Source organism: Python bivittatus, unplaced genomic scaffold (genome assembly GCF_059951505.1).
Source record: "Python bivittatus isolate LINGU-HERP-01145 unplaced genomic scaffold, Pbiv_v1 ctg000120_np1212, whole genome shotgun sequence".
Lineage (NCBI taxonomy): Eukaryota > Metazoa > Chordata > Lepidosauria > Squamata > Pythonidae > Python > Python bivittatus.
In genome coordinates, this window is record NW_028277037.1 from 7,427,847 (window position 1) to 7,451,231 (window position 23,385).

The 23,385-nt window shown below is 36.8% G+C and overlaps 1 protein-coding gene across 3 annotated transcripts in view; it reads right to left on the reverse strand.

The window, feature by feature from the left end:
- Positions 1-7,820: 7,820 nt before the first annotated feature.
- The window catches only part of PHTF2 (putative homeodomain transcription factor 2), an 80,415-nt gene continuing 64,850 nt past the window's right edge, over positions 7,821-23,385 (reverse strand). For all 3 annotated transcript variants that reach the window (XM_088134938.1, XM_088134937.1, XM_088134939.1), the window contains 9 exons: positions 22,058-22,276; positions 21,781-21,909; positions 20,570-20,842; positions 19,722-19,853; positions 18,552-18,638; positions 17,815-17,970; positions 16,270-16,365; positions 12,811-12,936; positions 7,821-10,768 (listed from right to left, as the gene is read on the reverse strand). In XM_088134938.1, coding sequence (XP_087991064.1) covers positions 10,748-10,768; positions 12,811-12,936; positions 16,270-16,365; positions 17,815-17,970; positions 18,552-18,638; positions 19,722-19,853; positions 20,570-20,842; positions 21,781-21,909; positions 22,058-22,276 — 1,239 coding nt within the window. In that variant the 3' untranslated portion in view covers positions 7,821-10,747. The remainder of the gene's footprint in view (positions 10,769-12,810; positions 12,937-16,269; positions 16,366-17,814; positions 17,971-18,551; positions 18,639-19,721; positions 19,854-20,569; positions 20,843-21,780; positions 21,910-22,057; positions 22,277-23,385) is intronic.

A 23,385-nucleotide genomic window follows, 5' to 3' on the forward strand; every position in this document is an offset into this window, starting at 1 on the left:
TTATTCTGTTTACATCAGGGGAGTTTGCAGAGAGGGACTCAAACTAGTCAGGATGGCAACCATACCATGCAAATAATACCCTGAGTTGGTCCATCACATCTCTCAAGTAGCTAATGTAGAAGGAGATGGAATTTCATCTCTTCTTTGGTGCCTTTGTCTAATCCAAAGAAATCCAACTTGGTGGCCATCAGTGATAGATGATGATGATGATGATGATGATGATGATGATGATGATGATGATGATGATGATGATGATGATAGATAATAGATAGATAGATATAGATAGATGATAGATATAGATAGATGATAGACAGATAGATGATTGAGAGAGAGAGATAATAGAGATAAATATCCTATAGCAGTACTTTTATGGTTTAACTATGTGTTTGAACTACTTTTTATTTCAACTTAATATCCCACCGTTCAGCCTCATTTGCGAGGAAGTAGCCCCTACTACTGTGAAAAAGGTTTACAACTTCCCCACCTCCCTTTCCACATCATATATAATCACCTACATCACTGACACATCTCTCCTTAAGTTCCTTCTGGGTGGAGGGCTCCAAAAACATGTCTTTCTCCGCAGCTGCATTTTTGCATGGCAACAACCAGAACTGTGCAATTATTGGCAACTTCAGCTTGCTTCGAATCTGGGAAGGAGACCGAAGAGAGATGGGAGAGATCAAGTTCTACTAGCCAGAGACTGACCAATGCCAGTCCAAAACACAGAAGCTGGTATAACTATAACTCCTTTCTTATTTCTAAGATAAAGTAGGAAGGATCTTAGATAGCCCTATTTATGTTTCACCAATACACAAAACTGCACGCATACAAGGTAGACTTTATCAGAAGCGGGAAGCTTTATTGCACTAGTGGGGAGGTAAAACTTGAATAGGCTTGTTTACATTACCAGTAGTATACTTTACTTTTATAATGTTTGGCCAGCTGCTTCTAATTCAAGCTCCAGTTTATTGCCTTATGGCTTTACAATTGTTTTCCTGCTTCTTATCAGAGATAAGGTATGTTGACCAAAAGCAAAAAGTAGAAGCTATTTTCCTTTGCACTGCTTGCTGTCTTAATAATAAAAAAAGGTGTGGGGGGGGAGGGTGAATTACACGTGATGTGCTGTGTGCTGTGTCCTGCATTAAATCCTGTGAACCCACAGCGAGCCTGCGGCAACACCTCATCCAGTTTCACACTCAGAAACAATGGAGTCTGCAACCCTCTTCAGGTTCTTTGTCATCAGGTTACTTCCTGCATAGCCCATAGATGGTGATCATCCCAGCCAGTCTAATTAAACAATGCTAGATGAGACTTGTACATGAAGGAGTCCAAAGGGAAGTCAGCTTCGATCACTAAAGGCACTTTTTAACAACGGAAGGAAAATGATTCTTCTGTGGCATCCAATCTCCTTCCACAAAAGCAAGCTGATTACCACATCTGTAAGGATTTAATTTACTTCGCAAAAGAAGATGCTCCCTGTTGGATTGAAATGTGATGATTGCTCATGTGTCTCTTTTCAACTGAACCGCAACATTTAAATAAATGTCAGAATTATCATTACTGGGACATCTGGCACTGAATTAATGTAGCATCTGGATAAGAGAAAGGGTGGTGCAAAGAACTTTTTGTTATACAAATGAGAAGGGACTTTATGCAGATAGCCTTACATAGGCCAACGCTATTGTCCTATGAGTGACATATGAGGATGTGCATTACTCCTATTTCCAGGGCAAGATTAGGCAGAAACAAGCATTTCAAATCAATCAGACAGAGCTTTCTTTTAGGGACATCTGAGTTTAAATTGAGAGGCTCCTCAGTTTGAGAGTGTTTTAGAGGTAAACTGGAATTTCTTCATTGGGTTCAACATTATAGCATCTTGACAATATTGATACCAAGAGTCCTCGTGCCTGAATTTTCTTGATCAGCTTAACCAGTTCTAGGTGGCTTTTTAGTGAGTTGCAGAGCCACCTCGTGGTACTGGAGGGGAAGCATCAAGTGATCAGACAGCTGGAATGATATTTTATTAAACCAGCTCATGAAACTCAATCAGTTGCAAATTTTCCAGACTTGCTCCTTACTTCCTGCAAGAGTGAAAGATACAGTTTTTGTACACATCAGGTGAGTCGTGTATACTTTTTATAACAGAAATGGAATCCTCTGATTTCCAATGTAAGTCAACTGGTTATGGGGTTTACATGTGAAGGGAAAGTCTGTGCATTCCCTGAAACACTTTTACAAAATAAATAGTGCTTTCATTTGTATACTTCAGCAAAAGAACCGGGACAGCTTCATAAAACAGTAGAAGTCAGCATTAGACTGATCTCAAAACTCATGCCAAGGCTTAACAAAGGGAAAAAGCCATCTGATAAGAGCCTCTTGATCTTCAAAACTGATAAATGATTGACTAGGTTTTGTTAAGCTAACTTGAATTTGTTGATACTTTGATACTTGGGTTAAGGCAGAAGTGAGGAGCTGTTGTTGTTTTAATCTGTTTATGGGCATCTGCCCTACAGATGATAACCCCCCTCCCCCCAATGGATATAGAACTTATTTTGGAAAGGAAAAGATGCCACACACTTTGCCATTAAATCGTGCACTTGATGGCCTAGATGTGCTAATAAACATAGAAATGGAACTAAAGCAGACCATCTTCTGCATCAGATTAGTCTGCAGTAGACAAAACTGAAGAAAATATTGTACTTTCTTAACATGAGTGCCTTTACAACAGAGCAGAACATCACTGATCTATTTCAGGTCCATCGCAGACAGGTACTTCATTACTCAAATGAGCCAGGTTTTAATCCATTTACTAAGAATTAAAATACCATCTGAGCTGTTCTTGCCTAGTTACCCCGTTATGCAAGGAGACCCATATAGCAAATCAGAAGCTTGTTGTTGTATCTAGTCCATAATTATTAATCAAGTGGTAACTGTTTTCAAGGTGAAGTCTTTTTAGTCCTACCTACAAAAGCCAGACATAGGATCTAGAGATTTATATCCTTAAAAAAAAAAAAAAGTATGCTGTCATGAGAGATGGGCCAGTAGGTGCTTTCACAAATGCACATCTGATGAAAACCAGACCATACAACTATCATGCTACATGGGTATGTAGAGTCAGGACACCCTCCCCACCCCAGTTCAAGCACTTCATGAACAATGGCTATTGTCACAGTGCATTGTATACTAAGTGACAACAAATCACTGAAAAAATAACTACTCTGTTCTTATGCAGGCATGAGGTGATACCATAAGTGCTGGAAATCAGAATGAGATTTTGTTTTAAACAAAGTATATTTTAATTTCACTCTTGACTCATATTTTCAGGATACTGTGTTACAGGCGCTCCCACGTTCGGCTTATGGTCACTCACTCACACACTCACAGCCTGTTGAGGCACGCAGATCTTATCAGCCCCCCTTGCTTTCTACCTGGGTTCTCCAGATAGGTGCGGCTGGAGCAGACAAGACACACAGCCCTGGGCAACAGCTGGGAAGTAATTAGGGACACACACAAATCATTTCCAACCGATCACTGAGGGACAACAGGTTCTTTGGAATACACGGAGACCCAGTGAATTTAACGTAACAGCAAACACACACACATCTCACACACGGACACACATTCATCTGCACTTACCCATGGCCTTCTCAGCTAGGCTACCAGGCACTAGCTAGAGCAGGGTTCCTCAACCTCGGCAACTTTAAGATGGGTGGACTTCAACTCCCAGAATTCCCAGCCAGCAATGGGAGAAATTCTGGGAAATTTCTGGGAAATCCCCAGAAATTCTGGGAGTTGAAGTTCACCCATCTTAAAGTTGCCGAGGTTGAGGAACCCTGAGCTAGAGGGATGGAAGCTGCCAAGTCTGGATCCAAAGATGACTCAAGGAGTGAGCAGGCTTCAGGAACCCCTTTTATCCCCAAAAGTCCTTGCATTTTTGATTCACAAGACTGGCAGCTACTCTTGCCTTGTTAATTCACAAGTCTGATAGCTACTGATGGGCTTGGAGGTGGGGTTCCATGCACTCAGGCCCAACTTCCTTTGTCTGGTTCAGGTGACGTTTTTTCCTTTGTTTCCCTAATGATTTGTTTCTGTGATGGAATGGACTTATGAAGGCCAGGCTCAGGGAGATAAGTGTGTTCTTAGCCCCCAACAGGAGTGTGGGAAGTTCAAGAAGTTGAAGCTGGCACCTCCCTAAGGAATTCACGGTGTTGTGGCTGGCTGGCTTGGGAACTAGGGTCCAGTCTGGGGAGATTTCAGTCTGGAGGTTGAAGCTAATAAACGCAACAGAACTGTATTTGCACTGTCTCTTGGAATTCTTTGGGCTGAACCTGACAGTTTCCTTCTTATCTACTTCCTCAAAAGGATCTTTTGGACAAGATTCCTGGATTTTCATCCTCTCTGCTTACACGGCTGCTTCATCTTTAGTTATGTTAGCTTCAGTCTAGTCTCACAACTATACAAAAAAAAATTATAAAATGTTAAATGTTCCCCCGGGTTGGAATCTTAAGCCCATTTACCTGGGAATAAATGCTATTAAATTCAGTGGGATGTACTTCTAAATAGATAAATAGGATTATGCCAAGCAGTGTGTTACCTTCAGCTGTCATCCCATTTTTATTATTTACACATCACTTTGAGTGACTCCGTGGAGAAAAATGTGCATTTCCATCAGTGTGCATTAATACAGAATTTCTGCATAGGAGTCAAGGATATGTCTCTCATGAAAAAAGCTTCAAGATCTAACTGCTACTAGGAACGGGGACATGAAAATAGTGCCAACCAGTATTGGGGGAGGGAGACACTATAGCCTATGGCAGCCTTCCCGCCAATTTGGCTTCTTCCAGATGTGTTGAGACCGCAACTCCCAGCGCTCTCATCTGGCAAGGACTTCTGGGTGATGCAGGCCCAACACACCTGGCTTTCTCTTCAGGTAGCTCATTTTGGCAATTGTGAGCTAATATAGAAGAGCTACTGAACCATTTTTCAAGAGCAGATTATACAAATGAGTAACCCTAGCAGAGCTAAGATGAGGTATGCCTATGTTCACTGTATGTAGAGCATAACATCGCAGAATTGGAGTTGCCTGGATACTGTAGCTTATTTTGTGCACACAGCTCAGTGAGGCACGCTCACCAATATTATTTTTTTTAAACGTTGGACTGCAACATTCTTTTTGCTTTAGCATCCACATGGAAAAACTACTACATCTGAATTGCAAAACTCCCGCGGACTGCTAGATGGCAGTGAAGTGATAGAGAACACTCTACTGATGATCACTCATGGTCATCCAGGATGGTGCAGCCCAGATCTAGGAGCCCTGACGTAGAACTGGGTAATGATGCATTCTGCCTATCCTCTCAAAAAAAGAACCTCCTACCAGAATTGGATTTATGATTACCAGAGGTCTAACTGGATGGATGGCCTACAGTAGAATTAAGGGATTCAGAATCGCCTGGCTTGTGCCCAAACAAGCAACCTACAGTGCAGAAAACATTTGGTACTCTTGCTTAATTGCCCCTCGAGTGCCACTTTTTAATTAGAAAGTTAACATCAAGCATACTTCTAATCGTTCTGCTTTACTGGTCTGCTTTTTTAGGTCTAAGTGAATAAACAAAATTAGCTAAGAGATTACTCTGCAGATCAGCAAATTAGGGACCTGGCTGATTACTTGGGCCAGTGATTGAATCCTGGAGGTTCCCCCCTCCCCTCCCCAGTACGTCAATGCCTTGAAGAGCTACATTACCCTTCAGCCCAGCCCCTTTCTCTTTCACGACTGGAAAGGCACCAACTCAGGAACCCCTTGTAATCTCTACCCCAGAAGACACCAGGATGTGGAACATCACACCTCTTCATAAAAATCCCAAAATGGTTTATAGTTTAAAAGATATATATTACAAGCTAAAACAAAATTACACTCGAGGAAGCAGATTTTGTTGATGGATGCTCATCTGCCCCATTTAGTTTGATGAAAGTCTCTTCAAGTGAGCCAGTCAAACCCAGACTGTGATTTTGTTTTGTCATGGCAATGGAGCCTTACAAAGATAGGACACCTTAAGAACTAGCTGGCTTGGTTAGCTATATTGCAGTCAATTTCCTAGTATGGTTGGACTATTTAGTCTGAGCATCTTCACAAAAGGGATTCAGTGGAGAACCTATTCTGAAGGTTCCCTGAGGCTACAAAATGGAGGTTCCATGCAGTCCATGGTCCAGGATCTCAAGTTCCTCTTTCAGAACTTGAACAGAGGAAGCATAGGCCTAAAAGGCCATTTTCAGGCCAGCTTCAAAAACAATCCAATTAAAATACAGCCTACGGATCGTTTTCTCTGCAAATTGCACCCTCCGTCTAGCCTGGATTTCGCTGTGACTTTTAACTTTTTTTGTGGGTGGAGGGAGAGTGGGTGAGAATTCTGTCCTCCATAGAGGAGCATTATGAAAGTTTTGTTCTGGTTCTAATACTCACAACCCCCCTTTCAGTGCAGATAGTTTCAATTCCCAGAAATAATAAGTGTCTTGAATGCAGTTATTACATACGTAGCACCATTCAGGTATGTGGCATTTCACAAAAAGAATAAAAGAAGCAGTCTATCTTATATATGAGAGGGGGAAAAAACGCCTTATACATATAAGGAAAAAAAAGTGCCTTATATATGAGAAAATGATGGGAAGAAAGGAGGAGAGCAAAGGGAAGCCAGGAATAAAATGGGAGCTCTAAAAAGCCCTTCTGAGAGTGTTTAGTAAATAATGATGTCTAAGGAAGGAAGGAGCATAATGACAACCATGAACTAAACAAACCAAAGCAGCAGCTTATGTTGCTCAGATGGGATGGAACAAGAGGAAGATTAGCATTTATTTGTCAACAGACCTGAAAGTAAATATTCTATCTTTACTTAATGAGATAGAAAATCCTCCTAGAAGGATCTGAATTTCTATTTTAATTTTTGGGGGACTTCCAGAAATTACTCTCTCACCTTTTGAGGAATTCAGGAGTAACATCTGAGACATTACCCCATTATTCTAAACAGTTTCCATTATTGTACATTATGCAAGCAGGAAATCAACAGGTTGACAATCTAATCACAATTACTGACTGACACATACTGTTGTAATTCACAGTATGGCTAATTTTACTGCTGTTTTTTCTCTTCAACACTTTACCGTGAAGGAACAGATAGGTAAAAGACATATTGAATGGGCTTAGCTGCATCACAGAGAAAAAGTGACAGGTGGAATTAGTGTAACCTGTGCATGACTGGGTCTGTTCTGGGTTAAATTTCACACCCCAAGGAGTTAGTAGACTGTGTCAATTAACTTTTTTGGTGTTCCCAAAATACACTAACCCATCCCTATTCTCCCATTAGATATATGAGAACAAAGCTTAGACATTTCCTAGGATTATACATTATTATAAATAGCTGAAATAAATGGAAAAATGTTTATGTACCTAAACAGTTGATAATATTTCAATCTATTTCTGCAATTCATACTGTAATTTCTCTTTATTGCAATCTATTTCTAAATTCTGTGTAGTAACAGCACAATACGTAGTTCTCTGGTTTATCGGGAATATTTGTATTAATTGCTCAAATATATTGTTGTAGAGAATCTGGAGGATGCAAGAACCGCCATTTTCAAGAATAACAATGATAACACCAACTCCCAGAGTGGTCATCTGTGCTAAGACTTTTAAAGGCAATTAACAGAGAACAAGGAAGATCCAAACCTATCTGAAGAAATACCGAGCTTCAGTAGTAGTCCAGACCCCTGATGTGAGAAAGACCATGATAGGAAAAATAAACAGGAATACTTAAGAGTTATACCATCAGCCACAGGTTTTATTCCAAGCTTGAGCACGCTGCCTGTTACAAACATACGTCAACAACAGTTGAACAAGAACTGCCACATTCTCTTTACCTCTGTTTTTCAAATAAGGGATGTAAAAGATGCTTAGCATTTCAATTGTGTGTTTGATAGACCAATGGCACAATTTAAATCTGTCATTATTGTGAGGTACTTTTTCCTATTTGCTAGCCCTCATGTTTAAGTTTGTCAATGCTACCATAATTAGTGCAACCATCTAGCATACTGCTAGTTGCAAAGGTATAGCATGCTTACAATCAAACTTCTTCCTTGAACTCAAACTGCTCCCTTCAAATAAGATCAGACTCAAAATTCAGATACCGAAAAAACCAAAAATGCTTCATTATGAAAATGTCTACTCTTTTTTTAAAAAAAATGGTAAGGCAGAATGGAGAAATGGAAAATGGTTTCTTGCCACTAGGCAACTCATCATCAACACATCATCAACTCATACTGTTCTTTATTTTTTCTTCTTAAAATATATTCTTCGTAAAATTTAGCTTTACGTAGGTCTGTACCGTATTTTGGAAAAAAAAATATAAAATAGACTTAATTCCTAAACTTAACCTGAACATCAGACAACATAGATGAAGAAGAAAGGTCACACGGCCAAAGTTTTTACATGATAAATTAGACATAGCATGTTCTTAAAGCTCTAGTAACACATTTTTTTAGGGAAAGGGTGAACAGAGAATAACACAACAGAATGTACTTTGGTCATTAGTACAGCAACAAATAAAATACAAAATGTTTGTGTCGCTTTATATATAAAAATATCTTATACCACACAAGTTAAAATCAATCATAATAATTCTGGACAAGAGGTTAATGTCTAAGCCTTCTTTCTTCTCAGCTACATTATTTTCTCTTGTTTATATTTAAAATAAACATTTTAAAACTCTAAGCTCAGTGCATGAACTGAGTAATGCAGAATCTTCTAGGTATATTCAACATAATAAAAATGGTACCTTTTCACATACTTGATTACAATTTGATGATATAAGCAAATTGAAATTTATAAAGTCATTATTTTCAGCTTATTTTTAAAAAAATCAACTGAACCTTTTTCTCCAAATGGGGAATCAATCTAACATGTAAATCCAATAATTTATTTATTTATTCAAATTTGTTATAGCCGCCCAACTCTGACAGGCTCTTATTTATGCAGATGCCATCAATTTCACCTGAAACCCAGCGTGTCCTCCAGTGACTTCACTGAGCATATGGGTTATCGCACTCACCTAACAGAGCGGCAACTTGTTATAGGTAATTTTTGTGCGTGCAGTATTGACCGCTCAACTAAATGGAACAATCCCAGAGATGTCTGCGGGCACACAGCTAGAATTTTCTATGCCCTCCATGTATCACAGCAGTGCATATTAGATCAAGGTAACTCAATGACAGGCATCACCCCCATTCACTGCATAACTAACCATCAGTTACTAATATTACTACTAAAGGCAACATTGACTAATACTGTCTATACATATAAACCTATACATAGCTTTAGAAGATTACAGAAATCCAGTCAGATTTCATATGGCTCTGCCTTGAGCCAGAAACCAGAAATAAATTTAGACAGCAATCTTACGGACATGTATTTGAAAATAAGGATTAGAACCTTCTTCTATCTGTGCTTTCAGATCACAGTCAGACAGCCTGATCCTTATATACGTCCATTCCAAAGTATGCTGGAAGTTCAGCATAACGTCCTCCAGAACAAAGAGGCAAATCAGGAATGTTGGATTTTTTTTCAGGAATTCAGGAATTTTTTTGTCTGGGAAGATGTTCACTGAAATGATCAGCAATTGCTTATAAACAGGACTAGGAATAGGGTTAAAAATTGGAGTTTTATCTTATAATTTAAAACATATACCTTATTAAGATGTTCACTTTAAAGTCTATGTGTGGTATAAGTCACATATACTATAGTGTACTATGGGAAAGTATTCATCTTGAGCATACACATTTTTATACCCAATTGCAAAGGCAATATTATTGCACCACAGTGCACCATAATATATTTTGCTTAGTATATATAAAGATCGTTATTAAAATAACAGTGAAAGTGCACATACTGAGCGGCAGAGAGCTGTGTAAACAACTCATCGTTTCAAATAAATACTACAGCTAATTTTTATCAAAATATCTTACAGTGTAGTAACAGCTTACAATTATTGCTCTGCTAAAAATGTCGTGAAAGAGCACTTGTTGACCTGCTAGGTAATACCTTATTAAGATTCAGTAATGTTTAAACAACAGTTCAGTGTGGATCCTGGAATCACTTCAGTAAGAAAGCTGCTGGCTCTTGAATTTTTGCTTTTGTATTTTTATACGTCTCTATTAGCTCCCTGGCATAATGCATTGTCATTACAGTAAATGTAATTTTCTACTGTATTCAACAATATGCTGGTGCTCTGATGCCCTCCCCCCCACCCCACCCCAGGGATGGTATAAAATGTTCTAAACACTTTGTAATACTTATTCAGTAAAGTGACTTCAGCATGACTTTGTTGTAACAATAACTTCTGAAGTTAGAAGAGCTTCATCTTTCACAAATCCATAAAGCAAATTTGACTTATTTAAGATGACTAATTACCAGGATCTTGAGTATTGGGATCTCCATTTTTTAACATTTCAGTAACCAAAGCATATTGATGATCCAAAACAAAACACACTGTCAGCTAAAATAAAGTTTACAAAAATTGAAACAGTAAAATAAATATCAAGATTGCACTAGACAGTCAGTTGTAAACACTTCAGTTTTTTCAAAGGATGTCCGTGAAGAGATTGTAATGTCTGAAATACAGTATTGGTGACTGCCCAGAGGCACCTTAATGAATCTGTCCTCTTCTTCAGAACAACATGGGCATCTTCTGTTGGAAAAGGGTCAGGATTTGATCTTCCAAAGCTGAAATTAAAAATAGTAGAAAACAAAAGGTTTATAATCATTCCAATCTGAACATTTTTTTTTTGGACAACATCTTGTACTTGTCCTCCTCCGGCATCAGAGGTGGGAACCTTTTTCAATAAGATAGAAACTTTGCAAGGATCATATGCTCCTCAACGTTTACAAATAAAGAGAAGGATTTACAGGTACAATTTTATTTAGGCATGGCGTATTTCTCATTTTCTTTCACCTCATTCTTTTTTCCGGAGCCACACTTTCTAAAGCTTTTCTCACCAATTCTACCTCCTATTCCCTTTTATTTGTCCTCTTCTGCTCTTGTGTAATACTGTCATGATTCCATTTCACAGTTTCTGGCTCCCTCTCTTTTTTCCAAAAGACAGAAAGTGAATGTTTCCAGGCATTATTAAGGGCTGACAAGACAGAAGTTTCCCCTGCATGCAAGCTTGTCTATGTAGATTACTTATTTATTTAAATAATTTATAGGACTGCCTATTTCACACAGCGATTCTTGGCTGTTCACGACAACCAATAAAAACAAGGGAAAAACAGAACAACCCTTCCCACCAGGTGCCAGACCAACCAAATTATTAACCACATGACTCAATCCCCATCCTAGCCCATTGGGGGAAGAGTCAGGTCTTCGTGGCCTTTTTTTTTTTTTTTTTTTGTCTGCACTCAGTCATTACTGACCCTGCAGTGACTGCTCGGACGAGTCCTTGCAGTTTTCAAGGCAATTGTTTCAGAAGTGGTTTGCCAGAGCCTCCTTCCTAGAGCAGAGCCCAGCTGGCGAGCGCAGGAGGCGGGGTTTCCGTTGCTTCGCGCCCTTTTCGGGCGAGCGCGGTTTCGCGCTTACCGGCAACTGCTCCCGACTCCCGTGCAAGCGCCGCCAGCATTTTTCCTCCCACCGGAGTGAGAGTACCCATTTGTCTACTCACGTGAGTTTTCGACCTGTTGGGTTGACAGGAACTGGGGAGGAAACAGGAGCTCACCCTGTTTAGTGCGAAGGCTGGACTCGAACCGCCGAAGCGTCAGCCATTTCTGGCCGGCAACTTTCAGCGTCATTAAGCCTTCTGGAAGGCTAAAAGCGTGGGAGGCTATTCCAAAGGGTTAGGGCACTACGGAGAAGACATGCCTCCAAGTCCCATCAGATAACAGCACTTAAGGGAAGGGAACTAGAGTGTGCCCACCCTGTCTGACCTAATGCGATGGGCAGATATACTTGGGAGAGGCAGACTTGCAAATAACCTGGCCCTGTAGGGCTTTAAAGGTGATAACCAGCAACTTGAATTGCACCCAAAAAGCAACTGGGAGCCAGTGCAGCTCACACAACAGTGGTGTAACTCAAGTGAACTCTGGGGCACCTAGGACTGCATGTGCCACTGCATTCTAGACCAGTTGCAGCTTCTGGATGGTCTTCAAGGCAGCCCCATATAAAGCACATTGCAGGAATCCAATCGGGAGGTGATTAAGGCGTGAGTGGCCGTGAGCAAGCGAGATTAGGAATAAATACCATTTCACTAAAATATCTAAGCACACAATTATACCGAGAAAAATGTTTTTTTCAAAACTACCATTTAAACAATGACAGGTTTGTCACAAAGCGTTTCCACTGAAATCTGATAAATCATTTAAATCAGCCAAGATGATTAGCTAATACAGTTTCAAACAATGCAGATAACAACGTTCACTTAAAGCTCCTGTTACTGCAGATCACTATTCAAGTTGAAGCTTACTTGAGTCTGAACCAGTTCAATATCATAACCCATTACGGTATACCAGTGCTCTGGAATACTATTCTATGGGTCCAGGCAAACACATTAATACAAATATTTAGGACTGAAATTCAAGAAAGCTCATAACATAATACAATGATTGCCTACATATTTTCATATAGCTCAGAAAAGAACAAGTGCTTGTGACTGGAATATATCAATACTTTTAAAATAATATGCACTTTTCAACATTTATAAATTAAGTCACTATTACCTTTAAAAAGGAAAAAAAAACCTACGATAAATTAAAGATAAAATTGCAAAAGCTACCTTTAGGTTAAATCCAAGCAAATCACTGATAACACCCGAAACAGCAGATAGAATAACAACTTGTGTTATATTATAGAGCAGAGGATTCATTGTTAATCCATATAATCTGAAGGGACTGTCCAGTTCCTGGGAAGAAGAAATATATTTACGTAATATAAATGGAAGAAATATAAATCATCTAAAGGGAAGAAATACTGTTTAAACAACATTTAAATATTAGTCATTCTCTGAACTGATGCTTTAGAAAGAACTGATCTATATCTCTGTAGTTAGGAAACAAAAAAGTTGCTTCTACAGTCCTCTAAGGCACATTTCATAAAGCAGGTATATATGAAGAAAAGCAGGAGTCTGAGCTCAGTGTAATATGATGTAGACAGTAAATCTCTTGATCATTGCTTTCTGTTAAAATCTTTATGTGGTCAAGGAATGGAGGCCAAAATAACCTTACAAGTTCAGAAGAAAAAAGAACCAGTACTATTCTTCAAGAGTCGGTGCCAACTCCAGATCTTGAAACTGCAGAACACTGAGGGGCTCCCAAATATATCAGCATCAGAAGTCAATGGTACAGACTGTTGACTAATTAAGAAAGGAGGGGAAGGTCCAATAAACCGGTGAAAAGTGAATGGAATGCAGTGGCTTGGGGACAGAGAAAGTAACTGCCCCTACAAAATAGCTGCCCCATCTAGAAGATTATTTACACTTATAAAAAAAAGGGGAGCCCCAAGGAAAGAACAGAGAGTTGCCCATAAATACTTGCTGACTCAGGCTTCCAAGGGAAGATGGCAGACTTAAGACAGCTCCACTGACAAGCAGATCTGACATTTGCAGCATTTTACAAGGGAGCCAAAGCAGATCGGCTCCCTTTGATCCTCTCTGGATTAAAGAGAGAGACACGAGATTGCCCAAGCAGTTTCTCCTTACAGTTGTGCCTTTTCCTCACAAAGAGACCTCAAGACTGCATTCTTGGGTGGTGGTGATGGGGAAAGCAGAAGATGGGGAATTTGCCATATTTGCTCCAGCTGCAAACTGAGCCCTTCAAAGGACACTACGTTCATGTACTTCCCTTGCTAACTAGTTTCGAAAATTGCCTATTAACAGATTTTAAAAAGTTAGACACCTTTGGAATGACAAGGCTGGGAACACCAAGTGAGTGAGTGCTTTCAATCCTCAGTAATAAGAATATGAACATCTATCTTTATAATCTTTAAGAACTTAAAATCAACAGCAAAAATAAGACAAGGTTTTGGCCACAGAAAGTTTTAAGGGCTCAGAAAACGTTGGCGTTTTGGACTTTGAATATTAAGATTTTGAAACTATTTAAAAAATAAATAAAAGTATGCTTGCGGAAAAGAGAAATTGTTTTATGAGACTGGAGGTATAAAATAATCAATTTACAATGGTGTTTAGAGACATCTTTGAAAAACTGTGTAGAGACCTGCGTCATAAAATGTCAGCTATGTTGTGTCTTCTTGAGAACAGTTTGCTCCCAAATGAAGATATTACAGAATGAGATATGCAGCAAAATTTATTTGAGGAAAATATAGAGACTTTGAATAAGAAACTGTCACCAGACACAGAGAGAAAACTGGATGAGGTTCTAAAAATCAAGGAAATAAAAATGATAATCCCAGAGAACAATTGGAATAATTTCTCTTTGTTGGAATTACAAAAGAGACTGTTTAAAGTGCTAAAGAAATTTGTAACAAGGATCAACAATCATCTGAATGAATTACAGAGAAAGACTGCCCTGTATAGAAGGTAAAAAGACTACAAAGTCAGTTGATTTGATCAGGGATAAAATGGGATACACTGAAATTCTGGGTGGTTCTTTTTGGATTTATTGATATATTAATTAGAAAATATGGTGTGCTGGATTTGCCTACTTTGAATACAATGTAAAAGCTTTTTACTCTATAGTTATTCTATGTAATCCTAATTTTATAGTACTTAAATTGGCTTTACATTTAACTGTTTCTTTTTATTCAAAGTAAGGAAGTTTGGAGAATTTTTTTTTGATGGAGAAATTATTTATCTTTGTTATGTTAAACTTAATTTTTTGTCTATATTAGGATACTGGGATTACTTTATATTTGTGAAATGTAGATGTGCCTATAGTTAAGAGTGGAGATATGGAATGTGTATTTGAATGGGATAAGTTGTTATTTGGAATGTTATGTATTGGAGCTTGTCTTTTGTAAAGGAGAAATGGTCTCTTTTTATCATGTTAAACTTGCATTTGTTTGGTTTTTTGTTTATATTAGGATATTGGAACCACTTAATGACTTTTAAATGGGATTTTGTTTTGGTTAAGAGGCGAGATGTGGAATGTTGAGCTTTATATATGTTAATTAATGTTAAAATCTTAGAGCTTTGTTTGGATCTTTTGCTGGTAACTGGATTGAAGAAGACCTTACTTATTTGCTTTGCCTATTGTTAAGGGTTATGGGTTATGAGACAAAGGGTTTATATTGTTTAACTAAGAGGAGGTGGACATTAGGGTACTGTTTACACTTGCCATGAGGAGGCTGGGGAGTTATCTTCTTAGTGGGGGAGGGCTTTTCTTTTTTATATATATTTTTAATTTTTTTTTACATTTCTTGTCTTTCTTTTTTTCTTTTAGTCTGTATTATCTTTTATTGCTTTATTCAAAACTTTTAATAAAATTATTTGAAAAAAACTTGCTGACTCCATTCTGTCTCAAAATGGAAAAGGGACAAAATACAAACAACTATTAAGCACACTGAATTGATACAGAATGTGAATACACATGACTATGAGTTACCATTATTTATAATTTAGTTGAAACACAGTTTGAAAACCACCAAAGACCGGTTGGGGTGGGGGGGAGATCTGGAGACTTATTCCTCCTATTTATGAACTTTTGCATATTATTAGTCTTCAAGCATACATATTCAAGAGCTGCCCAAACTCCTATGTGCTTTTAAAAAAACCCACAGTGAAACCTTTTTGTAACAGCCTAATTGAGGGTGTCTGTTATTCATAAACGCCTGTTAAATGCAAAAGTACATCATTGTGGCAATTTGTATCATTTGCATAATGATACTATTACACAACTTACATACTTTGGCATGGAAATTGGTCCATTACAGGCAAAGTCTATTGTGTCAAGATTCACTAAAACATGATTTCACTGTACTAAGTTTAATTTATTTCAGAGGCAAGCCAAGTAGCCCTGTTCTGGTATGGAGGGAATGAAGTCTAAACTAGCTTTTTATCACTGTATATATTTATTCTTTTTCACTGATTGTGATGGATTTTGATTTTTGCTAAGGTACACTTTGGCACTTTCTGCAATAGCAATGGCAGAATTTAAGTTTTTTTTTAATCATTAAATCCGAACTGGCAGAATACAAACAACAAGCAAGTTATTATTTAACTTTATTAAGCAAGGTCAATCTATTTTTAAGTATGCAAAATAATTTCCATTTCTATGCTTACCTTTAATAATTTTGTAGCAAGTTTCAAAACATTGTTTACCAATGTTAGTTCTTCTTTCTTGTTCGGCTTCTTTTCCATTTTCAAGTACAAGTTTATCTAACCCAAGGGGGAGAAAAAGTTCTTTTTTAAAACAAACATTCATCTCAAGTAGCACATTTTTTAGACAATGATATCAAATTATTTGAAAATGTTTATTTATATAATAAATCCATAAGCCACCCTTCAACCTAAGATTCTCAGAGCAATGTATAATTTACAAACTAAATTAAATTAACATTTAAATTAAGAAAGACCTATCAACTATTTTCTGTGAAGAATGGTAAAAAGATTAAATAAAAGACAGTGTGCTGAGATGCTTAAGAAATGTTTTAAAGTCTTCCTTTGGTACTTATAAGGTACTACTATTCCAAGGGAGAGAATTCCAAGGACAGAGTGCCAAAATCACAGTACTCTCACTTTTTCCAACTTGCTGCAGCCTCAAATGAAGGGCAAAGTTTGAGGAGATTCATATAGCAGAAGGTGCTTTTTGAAATGATCTGTGAAATCCTTTGCGTATCTACCCAGAAGTAGCTACTATGACAGAATTGCAGTTTAGTCTGTTTTCTGAGTGACTCAAGGGTTAACATAAATCCATGTATCTATGTTATGAAGTTTTATATTTATGAGCAAACATAAATACAGACTTCCTTGATCCTTCCAGATAGATCCAGAATGCTACCACTCAAGAAATTGTGCAGCTATTGTTGGGGAAAGAAAAATTCAGAAGAAACATTAAGGTAGATGCCATCTGGGCTACTATACAATTCCATAAATGAGGTAGGATTCTGTATATGAAAACAACCCTGTTTGAGAAGATGGTGATTCTCTATATTACTGGTTTGGTAAATAAAGACTACAAACACCAAGAATAATTAGCAAAGAAAATAGTTGTAAATATTAATGTTAAACATTAACATTCAAGCAAGATCTGTTCTTGGATTTTTCTTACACCAAAATATTAAGTATCATCAATAATGTCTCAGCTATAAGCTTTTAATATTTCCCCAATGCCTTTGAATACCTCTGAATTTCCAAAATAGGTTTAATTCTTATGAAGAATAAGAAATAAAAATATTGTAAATAATACTGAATATGGATATAAATACTTAGAATTGATGTTAAAAGATCTATTTGAAAAATCAAAAAAAATATTTCAAAAAGTAACACTGCTCAATAGATACATTAGTTATACAATATTGAATATTCCACAAAAATCTAATGTTTATCAATTAAACATGAACAGAATAAAAACATCCACTTTAAAGATATTCTCAATCTGAACTCTGAAATGATTATGGTTTCAATATTTATTTATTTATTTATTTATTTATCAATCAATCAATCAATCAATCAATCAATTCAATTTTGAGGCCACCTGACTCCATAGTGACTCTGGGCAGCTGACAGATAAAATTCTAAAACAGCAAAATATATCAAAAGAAAAAGGTAATTGTAACACAGCGTTTTGAGATAAATCTTTTCAGACAACATCAGAATATTTCTCACCTGTTCCGTAAGTAGTATTGATGTATTGCTGTATTTTTTACTTGTTTCAGATCCAAGTGTTACAAATCTCAAAAGAAAGAGGGTTAATGAAATGCACCATATCACCAGTTCCCAATTATAATGGCAATCAAGGAAGACTGCATGTACATGTAGTAGCTAAAATAAGACAAAACAAAACAGAAGGATTAATTCTGCATAAGAATCCCAAGCATTGAAGTATCTTTCACAAAATGAAACTAATGGATAAGTGACTTATGTTGCAATTCTATGAAATCCTCACTTTGCTAAGGATAAGTCAATTCAATTTTAATGTGATTTACTTCTGAGTAGACATGCATATGATTGTGTTACAGAAGTACAAGAGCTCCCCAGCTAATTTCATCTGTGCAAGTTTATAAAAATGAGCCACGAGTCACCATGCTTTTGGACAAATTCCATTTCTTGGTATGCTACCAAGTAGAAATTTTCAGCTGAATTAATTCTAGCTAGATTTCTTCCTGTACCTGGACTCTTAATAGCCATTGATAAAGTCCTTCTCTTTTTCATACTTCTTTGTGGTTGTGAACCAGGCAAAGTGAGAGGCATTCTATGGTCTACCACCTGAGTAAATGCAGTAGCTGTTAGACCAGCCTCTGCTTGTGATGTCCATCTGAGGAGGCACGCAAAAACATTCCTATCTAAGCTGCTTCACTGTGGTATTTCAAAATGAAGGAAATAAATTCCCATTGATTTCCTACCTGTGCACAGCATATAAATACAACAGAAATAGTCAACAAAAAAGCAGATGAAACTATTACGTCCACTGAACGCTGAGGACCTCGTCGCTGGAAATAAAAACAAATAGTGAATGAATTGCATGGACTGACCACCATAGAACCTAGAAAATGAGGTGACATTATATATTGTTAATATATAACAATATGGTAACTTGTGCATACAAAATATTACATTATTTGCTGTACGGTTCAGAATATAGCTTCTTAAAAACAATTATTAAGAATAAATGGGAAGAAATGCTAGTTGAACAGTGTTATCTCTAGAGGTGTAGAAACAGCCTGATCACAGTATTCTGAATTTCAGCTGTGTAACCATCCTTTAAGATTTCTGAAACCAAGTAACACAGAAAAAAAGGAAAACAAAATAAAACAAAAAGAACGGTTATACATTTAACCAAGCAACAATTGTAGACTTGCCTTGCAATTCTATTATAATCTGAAAAAGGCCTATTTGATCATGTGTAGATCCTCTGATATACAAATTCAATCTTCTGTTAATTTTTAAGTGTACTACTTAAATAAAAATACTTTTATTATTAATACATTATTATTACCATCATCATCATCATTAGGTTTTGCATAATTCTATAGGACATCTATTTAAAATTTCTGAATTCTTTGTAAATTGCTATCAGGGCAGAATCATTCTGTTATGATACCTTCATCCCTTCAGCCTACAAATCCATCAGGATAACAAGCATCCCTGTAATTATCTCAGAATAAACCCAAAATTTTGGTTTTCTGCAGGCACAGAACACAGATTTGCTCAAAAGACATCATGTAAATATTTCTTGACTTTAGACTGGATTCCTTTCTGCAAGATGTTAATCTACAAAAGCAATTAAGATACAGAATCTTGGACTGATTAGCATTAAATGCATGATGAAAAAAGAAGCCACGTGTAATGCTGTCTTGATACAAAGAAGGACTTGTTAAAATTAAGACTGATTGAATTCTCTTAGTTCTTGACCTCTTGGCTTTCCCCCCCGCTACTGAGAAATACAGGCCTTTAATTCTGTACTGTATGTGAGAAAAGCATGGGGAGAGTTTAAACATATTGCATCAATAGCATGTTGTATAGCATTAATTTAAGTTAAAACTGTAAATGTTTTTTAAAAAATGCCAACCAACCTTTAGATAGGAACGAAGGGAAAGCCACATTTTAATATTCTGCACTTTTTTTAGTCGGAAGTGTGGGACTTCTGACTTTCGAGCTCTTCTAGCAGATGTTAAATGACCAAAGAGTTTGGCAAAAAGTAGCCTCTGTAAAATATAAATTATTTTAAATTAAATAAACAATGCACTTCATTGTATTCCTTCCAGGGGCATCTAGGAGAACAAGCAGAATATAACCACAATCACTTACACTACTGATTTTTGCATGTTAAGGATACTTATTTCTTTATTAGATCCCCAGTATTAGGAATCTGTCAAGACATCAAAAGGTACACAACGAATGGCCATAATGATTATTACACAATACCAGATGAATAACTCAAGACCTGATTTGCATTAATGAATTACTGATATGTGTAACCAATACTTAAATTTTTAAAAAATGACCAAGGGGCAAGGAAGACAACTTTCACTAATTTGGTTAGGTATTGGAGATGTTTTATAATACAAATTTCTAGATTTATTTTTTCTTTACTTCTCTAACTACATTACACTGTTAACAGAGTTATGTTAAACATTCTCTCTTAGTCTGATATATATAATAGTAAGCAATAATAATAGTAATGGCCAGTTAAAATTTGGGTATTTTAATGAAATCCATCTTAATAATTGAATTGTAAGCCATGCTGGAAAAATGGTTTTTAAGGGTAGAGTATGTATTTTTATAATAAATAAATCATAGCAAATAATAACATAGCACTAGAACCAATATCCAAGGCATCAAACATAGCAAAGATCATAGACAAGTATGTCAATTCTCTTCCTCAAAAACAAGAGTTGAAAGGTTTGGTGCTAACATATACCTGTTTGTAAGTTCTCTCGGCCACACATAAAAGGAAGAAGAAGATCCATACAAGGGAAACACGGACTATAAAGCACACAATAACCATGGAAATCACCATTACATTTCCATTTGACCCAAATGCAATAGCATAAAGTTCAGTAGCAGTATGCGTGGCTAAATGCTCCAGGTCTTTTGCTTGTGAAAGTCTAAATACGAATGGTGTTAATCCCAGGATTAAGGACACAACATTTCCAAAAATCTGATATCCTATTCCTGGAACATAGCTGTTCACCTAAAGATGGAAAACAAAACAAAGACTATAATTCCATCCATTTTAACAAATCCTATTCTATGAAGTGGATTAAAAAGGAATTCTGAAATAGGCTAAATGAAAGTGCAAAAGTTAAAGCGAGAACAATCATTAAGCTCTATGGCATTTACAGGGTTTTAGGGCCAGTATATCTAGCAAATAAAAAATATTAGAGTTATGAAAATTATAATGTGTTGAAACCCATGATTTTTTTCTTATCTTCTCCTTCTTGCTAAAGCCCCTTGCTCCTCACCAAAAGTCCATTCTGGTACTGATATGGTGAAGCAGAGAGCAGCTGGAGATGATACTCAGCAAAAATTAGGCATTTCTCCTTTCACAAGGATCTTTGTACCTAATCCAGTATTCCTGAAACTTGTGAAACATTGCTCATATTACACATTTGAAGTTATAGTCTTTCATAGCCATGTACAATGATGTCCACTAGGAATGTGCAAAACCTACAGTTCCAGGAAAAGAATCATTTTCTGGAATATTCAGTTTCTTCTCTGGACCATGATGACTCAACCTTCTCCAAGGATTATTTTATATAATTTATAGGCTGCCTGACTCCCAACAATTCTGGGTGGCTTACAATTAAAAACACAAAATTATAAAACACAAAAAAGGAATTGTGAATGGCCCCCAAAACAACAAACAACCCCAAAACCCAATCCAGTAGGGGTTCATCCCAGAGCCTGGGAGAATAGCCAGGTCTTTAATAGCTTCCTGAACATCATCAATATAATCTGTGATTCGGAAGATTAACTTCTAGAAAATCACTAAACCATTCTCTATCAGGCCCATTTCTTTGGTTGAACAACAAGCCTAAGTATAAAAAACAGCAACAATATATAAACTTAAATTAGAGCATTTTAAGCATCATATTTGAGACAAATCCTAATATTTAAAAACATACTCACCCTGTTCATTATCATGCCACTGATCTCAAGCACTGACATATCAGCTTTTTTGCAATCATTGCCTTCCCAAACGATCGCACTTACTTTTTCTAGCCCAGGGTTAGAACTATGGAACCAGGGCAAATGACTCTGCAAAAAACAAACAAAAAAAGGACATAGAAAGTTGTGTAAACAAATACTAACAAAAATTACATTATCAATAGCATGTAACTATTCAGCAAAAATTATAGCTTATGACAGATTTGGTAAGTTACATGTCATTTATTCTTCTACTAACCTGATGAAATGGGTCATCCCTATATTCCTTCTTCACACATGAATTGACCTGAGAATTGTCCACATCTGTCTCGCTTGTACAGGATGAGCGGCACTCTGCACAGTGCAAAAAGTCCTCCCAGAGTACATCTTCAGTCTCTGATTCTGGTCTTGTGCTCTCAGAATCTTGTCTGGAACTTGAACATCGTGAACTGCAACTAGTGCCTGATTTAGGGACATCCTGAAGATATACATTAATAGCCGTATAATGCTATCATGCATTCATTATTATGAAGAGCCAACCAAAATCATAATCCAAGACAAGCTAGAGGTCTTTTTTTAAAAGCTAAGGCTCTTCTGCTGTACAAACCCCCAAAATGTGTGTTTCTTATTTATGAAAGTATCTCTGAACTTCATGTAATCATAAAAGATAACAGGTGGGTTTAAAATAAAACCAAAAAAAGGAAAACATGAATATACGCAAAACTTCCTGCACTCAACAGAATGAGTGCTAAGTATCAGGTACATCTGCTTCTTAGATGCCACTCCAATCTCCACTGCAGGAGACTGGAGGCCATAGAAGAGAGGACCCCTCTTTGAATCTTCACTCTAGATATTTCTGCCAAATGTAGCATGACTAGAACAATCTCTGACGGTGAACTGAAGAGAATAACCTGGTTTATACAAAAGTAGTCTTTAGAATTATTAGCTATTATTTAATTTACAAATGCTTTTTAGTTTTCAGAATTAGTATTAACAGAACATGTCTTATTAAAGGCAACTGTCTGCTAATATTCTTAAAGGAATAGGCTCTATCTCTAGTTAGAAACTTAATTTTTTCTCCCCAGAGTAAGTCAGTGGCAACAATCCTTGACCCCAACATTTTTGCAAGTGTAAGTTTATACAAATCAATGTACACTTGTAAGAATCGAATTCAAAGCCATTAGGATTTGGGAAATTATAAGTTAAACATGAATTTTAAATGGAGAAAACCACAGGCTACAATCTGAGGGATAGCTAAGATCAGAACAATTTGAGCTGGATTTATAATGACCATGACAGATAACGTCAGCCACAATCAATGCATCCTTTTACTTTTTTTTTTTTATAAATGGTTTCTTACATGCATGAGAAAGTGATAAAGCACTGAAACTAAATGACCAATACGTACATATTTCACCTGCACAGAGTGACATTTAACATAATCTATTGTAAAAGAGCGTATACAATGTAAGTAATTAACCATTCTCTTTCTTGGTTCTGAATGAAACAATCTGATTAACAGCTAAAGGAAACAAACATGCATACTAGTGAACATTAAAATAGATACCTATCTGGCCTCCTATAATT